The sequence below is a fragment of the Brienomyrus brachyistius genome, chromosome 1 (genome assembly GCF_023856365.1).
Source record: "Brienomyrus brachyistius isolate T26 chromosome 1, BBRACH_0.4, whole genome shotgun sequence".
In the NCBI taxonomy this organism is placed as follows: Eukaryota; Metazoa; Chordata; class Actinopteri; order Osteoglossiformes; family Mormyridae; genus Brienomyrus; species Brienomyrus brachyistius.
Window position 1 is genome coordinate 22951252 of NC_064533.1, and position 13224 is coordinate 22964475.

The following is a 13224-nucleotide window of genomic DNA, read 5'->3' on the forward strand; positions in this document are numbered from 1 at the left end:
CTCTCCACTAACCAAACCGCATCATCATAATATAGTGCCTTTCATTATTATTAAACGCTTATGAAACACGCCATGGGCGCGCGCTGCCACCTTGAGCCACAACACTGACTCTTACTTTCAGAATCGCTGACGTAAGGATGTGACTTTCACATAAACGCAGGGACCTTTCTGTAGGAATATATACAGATGCTGCATTATACAGTGATTTAATACAGATCTTTGGCTGTAGAGGTTGGCTGGCTCTTGAGTGCTGAGCGCTAGCTTACCTCGAGTGAGAAGCAGTTATAAGATCTGCAGATAAACGCAGAGCAGGATCCATCAGATGACTGTGGTGTGGCCCGAGTGTGTCGTTCAGTGAATGTCTGGCACTAACAGACAATACTTAGTCTTGAGAAAAATCTGATATTACATGACCCAGATCAGCAAAAGGGTGAAACACCTACAACGTTAAAGTTTCATACATAATATCATATGCCATTAATATTAAGCCAAGTGATAAACATCCATCCATCCAGCCACAGGGGTGTGAGGTAATCACAGCACCACCATGCTGCCCTGGGGAGAATCATGTGAAGCACATTCATTTTCATCATTCTGCAGTTACATGATCTCCCATTTGGCTGTTTTCTGTGATCTGCTGCTACCATTTATTTTGTAGTGTATAAAGATGTTCGGATATCGACGGGCACTCATCACACGGTCGAGGGCCTGACAGCAGGGGCCACTGGATCTACTGGGATTCTACTGGACGGGCTGCAGCTGACAGCTGGGACTGTAACAGAAGGTTCTGTGGGACTGAAGGAGCCCAAGTTTCCACAGCTCTGCCCTTGCCACACTTGTACCGTCTCTCCGCCATGTAAAACACACCCACACGGCGACCTTTCCCTCTGCCAATCGTCCAGCGAGCCCCCGTCTGAGCTGCAGGACTCCCAGGGGATGCTTTCACATTGCTACCCTTGACATTGACTCGCTACTGTCGATCCACTGGCATTCTGCGCATTGCCATGGAGATCAGACGTATCCCCGACATCACAGCTCGCGAGATCTGATTTAGAGGAAAAACGACAAAATATTCAAGCTGGGGGATTTTCATCTGTCATTGTCGGGCTGTGAGGAGGGCAGACAGTGTCATGGGAGGACAGACAGAGGAAGTGGAAGAGTAGTATTATAAATACAAAGGAAATGTACGAGTAACACAATTAGAGATTCGAGTATCACAATGATATTCTGCCCTATATTTATCCAGACAGAATCTGCTGAGAATGAAATGGTTTAACAGCTTCCTCTCCATGAGATGTATGATCTCCTCAGCTAAGGAATGAAATAAAAAGAAACTAAATCTCAGAGAGATGAAGTGATCTTAAGTATTAACTTGGAACCTTCATCCCCTAAACAGCAGCACTGACTGCAGTTTCAATAACCAGTAATGATCAGTGGCATAATGGCACTTTGGAAGTTTTTTGCTGCTCTGTGATTGAGTGGCATTTTAACCACAGTATTATCATGCAGGGTATGGGGCCATGAGCCCTGGCATTCAAGATATGACTATAAATTTCTTGAATGTGTGCAATGAAATTCTTAGCATGTAGAATAAGGTGCGTAACCCCACATTCATGCTACAGCTGAAGCTCTGTCACATGCATCCACCCATCCACTCATTCATGTATCCATCATCCATCCATCCATTTACTGATCCACCCACCTGTAAACGTTCTATATAGCTGCTTAAGTCCTCAGTTGACCATCAGCACATGAGGATTTTGCATTTTGCCTGTGCCTGCCTCTGCTCAGTTAAGAGTCTTATCTACATATCCCTAAGTGATTCCTGCGCTGGTGGCAGGCCTTCGATACACCCTCCTGCCCCCTTCGATCCGTCCCACAGGTCCTCGCCTACCTCCTCCACGGTCCACTGGGCCACGCTGCTGGCTGGAACTCCCACCACGCCTGGCAGGAGCTTGCAGTGCTGCTCCCAGCAGAGGGGAAGCTCGCGGCCGGGGTGTGGCGACATCGCCGACAGGAAGACGGACTGGTGCAGGGCCTGCTCCATGCTGTCAGGGTCTTGCTCTGCTGGGGGGGGGGCGGATGACACATGGGGGGCGAGGTCAGGAAACCTACTGGATCGGTCTGATCCACGCTAGACCGCTCTCATGCACACTGATGCATGGAGATCACCTGACTCACTTCCAATTAATGTTTGTTAACATGGCCAATAAAATACACTAGTAATGAAGACTGCATACCACGTGCTTCCTGCTGCAATAGCCTTGAGCACACTACTGTATAAAACAAAGGATAAAGAACATCAAGATGCATAAAACCAAGGTTAATCAGTGCGGGGAGAGCAATGCATCGTGGGATTGTTTCGCTATACTGTAAACCCTGGACAAAAACATTTAAAACACAGATAATTTACCCCAGAGGAATATTTCACCGAGGTTGGATGGGTCATGTTTGTATGTGTATTATGGTCCAAGAGGAAAATGTTCAAAGACATAAGATCACTCCTATCAGATTAAGTGCTCATCCTGGGGGAGGTTCTCCAGTTCACGAGAACCTACTGCAGAGTTAACAGTGCAGAAAGCTCCTTCAGGGGAGGGGAGGAGCCACTGATCCAGGATTTGTGGTACAGAGGAGCGACCCAGTCCCCAGCCGCTGCTGGATGTCAGCGTCGGCATGATAGAGAGTGCCGCGCGTGTCGGGGGGGTCTCATCCACAGGTCTGACTGCTGAGGTATTAAGAATAAAGCTTGACTCTCCCCCATGAGTCCTACATGCATGACTAATGCCAGCATACAATTTATAGCTTGCCGGGTCATTAACTGTCACCCTTAAATGCAAAAATTTAAACAAACTGAAAAAAGCCTTAAAGTTCTAATTAACTTCATTTAATCCCATAATTATGCTACTGGTCATAAAGATCCTTGACTGTCTATGGAGGTTATACCCAGAAAAGGACATTTCCCCTGAAAAGAAACCCAACCACATATATAAGCAACTATATGGCTTCTCAATGTGCAGGAATCACATATGCTAACACAGATGCACAGATATGCAGACACAGATATTTTCAGTCCACCTCAATCGAGCTAATTATGTGATTAGCCATTTTATTTTCCAAGGTCAAAGAATTCAAATTAATTAGGTTAAAGATTAATGAGGCATTTAAACGGGTTAAATCATGACCTGCCTGTTTAGAAAGTGGAGTTATCTATCTATCTATCTATCTATCTATCTATCTATCTATCTATCTATCTATCTATCTATCTATCTATCTATCTATCTATCTATCTATCTATCTATCTATCTATCTATCTATCTAATCTAATCTAATCTAATCTAATCTAATCTAATCTAATCTGGGCATGTTTCCACTGCCACCAGGAACCGAGCCCTACCACAAACTCACAGTTTTCTATTGCAAAGTCTGTGAGCAATCCCCCGACCCGTTCCTCCCCCTGCTGACTCAGCCTTCCTACAGTGTGCCAAATCCCAGCTGGTTGCATCCAACATCTGACTGGTCGAAATGCATGGAGGTACCAGTGATCTGCATCCATATCCATGGATTATCTAAAGGCAAAAAACTGCATATTCTATATATTATTAATTATTAGCAGCGTCGCACATCGCAACTCATTAATGCATTCCCGATAACTTGGTACCTCAAAATTTCCAATTCCCTACTTAAAATACTATGGATCTGTAATGCAAATTTACGCAAGCAAATAAATGCTAATTCCCCTAGCGTTTCATGCTAACATGACGGTGATTCTCACAGGAGTGCTATCGGAATTTACCACATAGTTATTCATGATGTATTCAAAGGCAAAAACCTGGCCACAGGGTCGAACAGAACAGTATGAATCTCTCTGGACTTCGGCCATACAGGTGAAGACCAAACTGAAGAACACTGCTAATTCCTAACTACACGCCCTTGGCCGCGAAGTTCTAAGATCACAAAACCATCCGCTGTTACTCCGACACTATTTCGAGGCACCTTTCAATGATGACACCTTACTATGGCTCCCCACCATTCTGAGCTTCCGTCGTCATGACGCCCTTTTCCGGGCAGCAGAGACACTGTGATGTGGAGCTCAGAGGAACCTGATCATCCTTGCAGAAATCCTCACAGGTTTCTAAAACAGTACGAAACCCCTTTAGAAGAATACTAAAGGCTAACGGCTTTGATCACTCATCTTTGATCATTTATGCTACACGATGATGGAGGAAATGGAAACGATGGTGTCATGACTGCAATTATAACCCCTTTAAATAAATTTCCCCTTTTCATCGTTACTTATTCCCTTTACAGTTTGGAAGAACAATAATTCTCATTTACATTTAAGTAATTCTACAGTCTCCCTATTAGTCTTAGGAACAAGGTGTGATTTTTGTACCAGGGAACAATGCGGATTAATAAACAAGGGTCTATGTTTCTCTTTCCTGTCTTCAAATGAAGACGTTACCGTGGCAATCATTTCCGGGGCGGCTGCAATGTCGACGCAAAGGGGGCACGATGCCATATTTTCTAAGTTGGTTTACGGCTCATGAAGCTGCCAGCAAGACAGCCTGGTGGGTGTTGGTGGGCAGCGTGCTCAGATGCTATGGAAGAGAGGCTCTGCGATGACCAGCAAGGCTAGGGATGAGCCAATAGGGCTGCAGCGTTGGCAAGGTTACTGGGGTGGGGTGATGAGCGGTGCCAGGATTCCAGGGAGCGTGGTTGTATATTGCACGGACACAACAAATAACTACAACAACAATAATAATAACAAAAACAAATAATGTTTGTTTTAAAATCTGAACTGAATGAATTTTCTGGGGAATAGAAACTCTCTCAGATCGCACGGCTATTCAGTGTTTTATTCCCAAAGCCACTTCAGGAACAATTCATCAAGTCATGACAGCGTTTATTTATTTATTCCCCCCCCCCCTCCCTGGAGATACAGAAGGAAACATCCACCCCCGCACGTTAAACCTCACACTAGGGAGAACAAAGCAGGCACAGCCGAGATATTAAGTCCTTCTGGATTTTTCGGGGTGAGTCTGAAATACCCAGTAAAACTTCTGCGGTCAGAGCAGACGGCCACCCAGCCCTGGGGAGTTCCTGGGGAGCGCCTGTCAGCTTCAGCCCTGCGCTGACAGCCAGCCACGCTTCAGCCAAATACCCACCATGACCGCGAACCACCAAAACATCACCAGCCCCGTTGATCGCTGATGCTGCTCTCTTGCACATCTCGACGCCAAACTCCCTCCGCAAGAATAACAAGAATACAGCTGTCAAGGAGTCAGCTGCACCAGTACTGCTGGCCAGAACTTCCAGTGACTGACACGAGACAAGTACAAGGTATCTGGGGAGAAAAAGCTACTGGAAGACTACTTAGAAACCTCATGTCAGGAATGCCACACACACAAATATCACTCAGGAGGCAGTCCAGTAAGAAGACAAAGTCTAAGTCGAAGTCAAAGTGCGATATAGAGGTACACAGCATCCAGAAGTGAGGTACTTTAGCAGAGCAACTTATCCAGTAGACAGTGAGCCAGTGAGTGTTAGTGGTAGGACATTATCTTAATCTCTATAATATAAACATGTAACCAGACAATGGTGTTCCTCCGAACAGAGATGCCCTTTTAATGCTAATTATCATAGGTGGCTTCCACCTGGGAAGGTCTTCGAGGGCATTGGTAGTTACAGACGGCATCTTTGCTCTGGGAATAATGATTTAACAAAGTGAAGATCTACAGGCTGAGATCACACTCCCAGTTAATCACATCCAGGCATTATAATCACGGTTGCTCCCGGAGACTTGAACAGGTTCAGGATGTACAGCCAGACTCTCTATGTAGCACATTTAGCAGCTAGTGACTTCCTGAACGACGCCTCGGGTGGAGGCATGAGCAGGAGCAGGGGGAACCTTTGAAACCATTTGCGTTCACTTGTCATTGTTTTCTTGCCGGAGTGGTGTTACAAAAGCGTGGGAGAGATTGCATCAAAACGGCTCTTCACAAAAGCGTAGCAACACCTGGGAAGTGCATGTGCAGACAGAATACTTACTACCTGGAAACGTTTGTGCACACAGTATACTACCCCTAAATGCATGTGCACAGAGAACACTACCTGGAAATGCACAGGCACATAGTATAGAATACAATGTATGTGCATATATGTTTCCAGGTAGTATTCTCTGTGCACATGCTATTTCAGGTAATATACTGTGTGCACATGCATTTACAGGCAGTATTCTGTGTGCAGATGCATTTACAGGCAGTATTCTGTGTGCAGATGCATTTACAGGCAGTATTCTGTGTGCAGATGCATTTACAGGCAGTATTCTGTGTGCAGATGCATTTACAGGCAGTATTCTGTGTGCACATGCATTTACAGGCAGTATTCTGTGTGCAGATGCATTTACAGGCGCAGGTGCACATGCACACAGAATACTACCTGCAAATGTATCTGCACATAGATTATGACCTGGAAATGTATTTGCACACAGAATATTACCTGGAAATGCATGTACATGCATGTACATACGCAACAGTACTCTGGAGACACTACTGGAAAAAAGGCAAAAATACTATATAGAGAGAATTTTGTGCACGCTGAAAACGGCAAACTGACAATGCAAGGCAATTTCCCATGTGGAGATTGAGTGGGACAGGGTGTAATTCAAACCGTCCTCTCCAAGGAGTCTGTGCTATGAGTCCTGGGGCACTCTGCGTTCACTTAGCTGGGGATCACCAGAGACTTTAAGGGACTAAACTGCATAATAAATTATTTGGAGAGAAATTGATCGTCGGGTCTCACATTGTTTGCACTATGAAAACCAACACAGAAGGTAAGTGGTGCTTCCTTCATGCAAACCAGGCTGCATCATCAGGACGAGGAGAGAGTGAGAGAAATAAACAAGTGACAGGAGAAACATTTGGTGTTTCAAGAAGGCAAGCTGCTGTAGGATGCAGAGGGAACACATCAGAACACAGCAGATGCATCTGAGAAAACATGTCCATTAATGTCTCCTGTCTGCACCACTGCTCAAACGATGGTGAAATCTTGTTTCTATAAAATAATCAAATTAATCTCTCGTGCAAAAACAAAATAGCACCGGTATAAGCTACAACTCCCAACAATACACAGAGTGTCAGAAGAATTTACTGCGATGGATCCAGCCTCCTAGGGCATACATACTGGCTGAGATTCCTATTGTCCAAATGATTTGCTGCACGCCTGGGACAGCTACGGGAGACGTCCATTCAGAATGGACACATTCTATCACATGACAGGATTCCATTTAAGCAGGTTTCAGCTTCTCTCCACCTTGCTCACGCTTGTGTATTTGACCTTGGACCAAACATGGCACTGATACATATTGTATCAGCTGTAAAGTTGCGCTAACATCCAACCAAAACACCTGAGACCATGTTATAGAATCTATGACAGTACTTTGAAATCAACAGAATATATGAGGCAACATTCTTGTATTTACACTGCACTACAGAACCACTTTAACCCTCTTAAATAATAATTCGAAAATGAAGGCATATGTTCAAATGAAATCAGGCCTCGCACTGGACCATTAGTCAGAGCACTAGCGAGGGCACTAGCATGGATACTTTGAGATATCCCCCAAAAGGGGACAGCCATCCCTAGGAATCTGTCCATCCCCTGAGAGGGACAGCCATACCTAAGACTGTGAGGTACCCGACTGGCCTTAAATCTGGTCTCAGAGGGAAATCCCAAGCAAGTTCTTAAAGCTCTTCCATGCTGTCCGTCACGGTGCATTTCTGGTCCTCTCAGTCTCCTCTACTGACTGAGAGTAAGACCCAGCCCTCCATGTTAGACAGGCTAATCAGGGCAGGCAGTGATGCATAGGCACCATGCCCCCAATATTCCCCCTTTCTCTCTCTCCTTTAATAACGACTCCAAAAAAAAAAATCACATCATGTAGTGGAGGAACTAGGGGTGGGATTGATTTCTTGTGCCTGTGGGCCGAAATCACCAGGCGAGCGACTTCACTCCCACAGAACATTTTAAGACGACTGATATGCTACAAACAGCATTTGTCCTCAATGGGATGGAGACTCGATTGAGCAGAGGGTGGCCTGCGCTGATGGAGTTAGTTGCAGCCGCAATCGAGCTTAACTTGTGGGCCGACTGCAGCGAGGCACAGTAGGACGACCCTGCTGGGGGGGAGGGGCTTATTACATTATTGACCAATAAGCAGGAGTGACCCAAGTGGCTTGAATTGCTGGTACTGGATGAAGTGTGAACAGGCTGAGAGACCATGGCGCAGAAAAAGCCTGAGGCTGAGAAAGACTCCAGTGCGACAGAATTTAGAAACCCACCCCATCCAGAATTTTTGCCATGACTTGAGGCTCTTTCTACAATACCTGCATGCCTGATAGCTGGTTATACCTCTCGTTATGTTAAGATCAGAGACTGGCGGCGTGTAGAGCTATCACTACACATCTGCGCCGCCTTTCAGACACGAAATCCTGCTTTGCCACGTGAGAACCCAACAATAAGTCAATCTATTTTTAAAAGAGCCTCTGCTATTCTGCGCTCGCATTTGGGCCTCGTTCTGCTCGGGTATTTATGAGAAACGTCTCAAGAGGTTATGGGCCTACACGCAGATTCTTATGGATGTGCCTATTGTTCTCTGGCTGCATGCCTATTTCCAGAAAATGACCCCCCCCCCCCCCCCCCCCCCCCAAGGCTGAAACGGAACAAAAAAACAAAATACGGAAGACTTCAGCGATCTGACAGCGAAACAGTTCACACCCCTCACCAAAACTGATGCTGATTTAAAAAGCCAAAGTACAATACAGACACCTACCAGTACAGCATGCATAAACCTCTGAATGTATGCGCTGTTTCTTTAAATAAAAAAAAAAAAATAGGTATTGCATATGCATTGGAAGGAAAAACCAATAGAACCAAAAGTTAAGCAGAACAGAATCCTGACTGCAGCACAAGAATAAAAACCGCGACGGCGAACATTTACAAAGTTTCGGTGCGTCCCCTGCTAACAGCGTATTAATGCCACTCCAGGGAAGGAAGCCGGGAGCCCAACTTGCCGCCTCACTGGCCGCGTAAAGGGAACGGCGTCACCTACGCGTGTGCTAAACAACGGAACAGCACCAGGCTCACACGTTCCCTTTAAAACACACCAGCACTTGGAAGGTCAGCTTCTGAATATTTAATAACCTTGCAGTGTTCGGATACCAGCGAGTTTGCTGCGTCTAAAAACGACGCGGGAGGTTCTGCACAGGCCCTGCTCTTTTTTTACCTTCATTCCTAACGGTAGACACACTGTAGTTTAGCACTGTAATCGTTTTTGGCGAGATAGCGTTTCTACAGAAGCGCGTGTAAATGCTTCCATAAAAGGCCACTCTAAAGGTTACCTCTCATAGTTATATGTTCAGAAAAGCTCAGCGAGAGAGAGACCATGGACAGACTATTCAAGGAAGCTAGGTATTACGATTCCCCCCACCCTTCATTATGATTACGATTTTAATGTATTTCCAACCACTTTCCGATAAAGCTCTCGTAATCCGCGATAAGGGTAAAGGTCACGGTGTCAGTGGCGTGCTGGACGTGACCCAAGGGAAGCACTTAGGATGAATGACTTCTGCAAATTATATAGCTTGGCAGTTATCCTGAATAACACAATTCACTCAACAACTTATTGAGCCGTCGTTTGGTTTCCTGTAGCCGTGGCCCTTTTCTGGCAAGTTATTTTTGGATATTGATATAAAATGACCAGACCTGGGGGGTGCAGCAAAAACATGCCAGAAGTAGTTGTTATATCAAAATCAAAATGCACATAAATAAAGTAGAAAAACGACAACCTTCACCTTTTTATTGATTTATATGATGCTAAATACTGCTGGTTACCTGCTGAATCGCAGTCTGCTGGACCTAAGAATTTGTGTGTTTCCAAAGGGCCATTAACTGCCATGCTAGATGCTTTTGGGATATGGGCCTCTGGGGTGTTCGAGTCATCATTAGTTGCGACAGGATTTCTCTAAGCAGTTGTTTGCATGTGCTTCTCTTATGTGTTACTAGTCGTAATAGAGCCAAAAACTGAACCTTGATGTACGCCACAAGCTGGCACTGTTCAAAGTGACACGGAGGCAATGATATTACTGCAGTAATCGTCCAACACAGCACCTCGCTTTTAGCAACATCTATATTCACTGTGCTTCCAACTTAATCTTTAACTTGCACTTTTATCTGTTAGAGGAAGGATGCCACCAAAAAATGCTGCAGGTCCATCAGGACCCGTATTTCAAGCCTCATAAACATCTTCCTGATAGTAAAAAGAATGTTAAATACACACTGATAACTACAATTCAAATCACCACCGTAATTTACGAATCACTAAACCACTTTAAAGTTGTCCTACTTGTGTGTTACTGTGTATTGCTTATATATAGCATATAGTGTATTTTATCATTCCCTGTTACTGCTATTTATAGTTCTTGATCATTATATGTTGTGTCTGCAGAAGGTCATTTGTATACAACAAATATTTTATTGTACTATTACACATGACAAAGCTTTTGAATTTTTGCTTCTGATGTGGCAAAGAGGTCATTCAGCCATGATACCTCTAGCATATAGTAATATTATCCTGTAAGCTATCATTCAGAAAGAAAGGATTTCTTAATGTCCAGTGAGCCAAAGGGCTCCTGGTGCAGTGAGCCAAAGGGCTCCTGGTGCAGTGCCACTCAGACATACATCCTTCATGGGAGCAATTTCCTCCAGAGCTGCTGTGTCACCCGAGTTCAGCGGATCTCGGCACAAACATAGAACCACCAATGAAATTAACAAGAACGTTTAACTTGCACCGCTGACCTGATACTAACTGAAAAAACCTGTCAGACATGCATTTTGGGGAGAAACAAAATAAGTCTGGATATTTCTCAACATGTTTTTCATACCTGCTTTTGCAGAAACAACAATGTTTAAAGGGACATAGGTATTTGCTTTGGTCATCAGTTTGTAGAGCAATTTGAGTGCTGATTAATTATATTCACCTGTATGTTACTGAATTGCCTGCTTTGTTAGTTTCATCAATTTTACTAGTAGTGGGTCTTTGTGGAGTTTTATGTGGCTTTTGGTTAGATTCCTTGCACCATTTTGTTGACCATTCTAGCACCTCCCACCATTCTAGCAGCTTCCTCGGCATCTGGTTTCAGGGGCGATTCTAGGATTTTTTAAGGTGCGTGTGGGGGGGGGGGGGGGGGGGGGGAGGGGGGGGTGGCAACCTTATCATTAGCTAATGGTATAATTTGAATCAGTGAGTAACAATGGAGGGGGGCATTGTGGGGGACAGTCAGCTTTCAGCTGGGGCCAGTGCTCATCAGTCCTTAATGATATAAAACCCATAATAGCCCCACCCTCGTCCTCGAAAGCCCCACCCTCACAAGTGGTTTATAAACGATTCCCATCTTGTCCTGGTGCCTCAATTCTGGGGTCTTCAACATTACTGAAGCTTTGCTGCATAGATTAACATAATGTATTCATGAGGACTGGAAGAACATGAGTGGTTTTAGTGGCTGGGCTCTGATGTTGCCCGGGTGAGGGGGGGGGAGGGGGGGGGGCGGCTGACATACAGGGCCAGGACAGAAATACTAAGATCACTCACAGCATATTCCTCACTGACTGCATTCCCATGGAAAGGTCATCAGGAGGCAGAAAACAAAATCCCTCAAAGTTAAAATTCAGCTGGAGATATTTGGAAAGTTCAATACAGATCGACCATACTCTGGTCTGCAATACTGTAAACAAAACGTATGAGTTACAGAGAGAAACTGTACCAGAATTACATCAGCATATAGCTACAATTCTGTTTACCGCAGATGGAGTTTCATCAGCAGAGACTTAAATGAATTACCGGCGGTATTTTCATTTTTATTATTGGTGCCAACAACGCTGCTTTTGTCAGGAATAACACAAGCTGGAATACTAAACTTATTAGCTCCCATCTGCCATGGGAGAGACATCTTAATTTACAGAACATCCACAGGTGTGTTACTCCCTCTTCTAGCAGATGTGTCTCCCCCCACTAAGTGCCTGGCATTGGTATAGCCCTAGTCCAGTTGGTATGTCCCATGTAAATTTATACGTTGTGCAATACCTTTGCCAAACAAACGTAAAAGGTTCCGAAAATTCTATTGCAGTGTGTCCATGTTAGACTGCTGCTACTCAATTGTAACACCTAAACATCACTGAACTTTATCATGAAATTATCTAGTTTTAGTATGCGTAACTAGGAGATGACTAACCACTCGAATCGAGCAGTAATTCTTACGTAGCTATCTTACATAAATGTCCTAAGTTATGTGCTACGTAAACGTTTTAGTAAGTTATGAACTTGAATCTGATATCTGCCAATATGCCGTTTCCCATAACAATAAAGACTATAGCTACCATTAAAAAAATGGTAATTAGACCAGAGGATATTTTAATTTCTGCAGGTTAGTGATCCTCACCGTAACTGTCATTTTATGCTGGTCTACAGTGTTTATTTCTGTCTCGTGGTCCTTCTGGTCCCTGCTTTCTGGGCTACCGTTCACCACACTACCTGCTTTTACTCTGAACTTTACGTTCATCTGAATCGCCTGCCTGCAGAGGTTTTCTCATGCCTCTCCCACGTGGCCACCTACATTTAGGGAGCTAAAACAGTTTCTCCACAACAGAGACGGTGTCAGGTTGGAATTAAAACACGCTATATGGCAACCGATCGATGTCAACATCGTCATGAACTGCATTGTGTGCTCACTTAAATGTGTTTAAACCAGTCTCAGCCACTCTCCTCCCAGCAAAACCAGAATATCCTCCAGGCCCTGTGCAGGATAAGATGGATGGATGGACACTTCAGTGTTAATAAGGTAACAGAGCAAATCACAAAAACAATGTTTATATAATCCTCAGAGAGACGAGTTTATGAACTGTGGAGCTCTGCATTTGTATACAATAGAGAATGTTTTTTTTTTTTTTAATTCTCCTCTGTTCCAGTTGTTTAGCTAATCCTTCTTTTTCCAGACAGAACTGTTTCTGAAGATAGCTTTTACTGGAAAAACCTCATTGTATTAAATTCCATTACAATGTAATCAATTTACTTCACATTTCAGTGTGAAAGGGTTGCTGATATAATTTTGTTCTTGCAGATTTCATTTTTTTGAACTTACAAAGATTGGCACAATGGCTCTGGAAAATCCT

At 44.3% G+C, this 13224-nt stretch overlaps 1 protein-coding gene across 6 annotated transcripts in view; it reads right to left on the bottom strand.

The window, feature by feature from the left end:
* The window catches only part of LOC125744462 (lethal(3)malignant brain tumor-like protein 4), a 63931-nt gene that overhangs the window by 4343 nt on the left and 46364 nt on the right, over positions 1-13224 (bottom strand). For 4 of the 6 annotated variants that reach the window (XM_049016330.1, XM_049016295.1, XM_049016315.1 and 1 more), the window contains one exon: positions 1895-2067. In XM_049016330.1, the coding sequence (XP_048872287.1) occupies positions 1895-2067 (173 nt within the window). The remainder of the gene's footprint in view (positions 1-1894; positions 2068-13224) is intronic. The other 2 variants (XM_049016324.1, XM_049016338.1) reach the window with 1 other exon arrangement.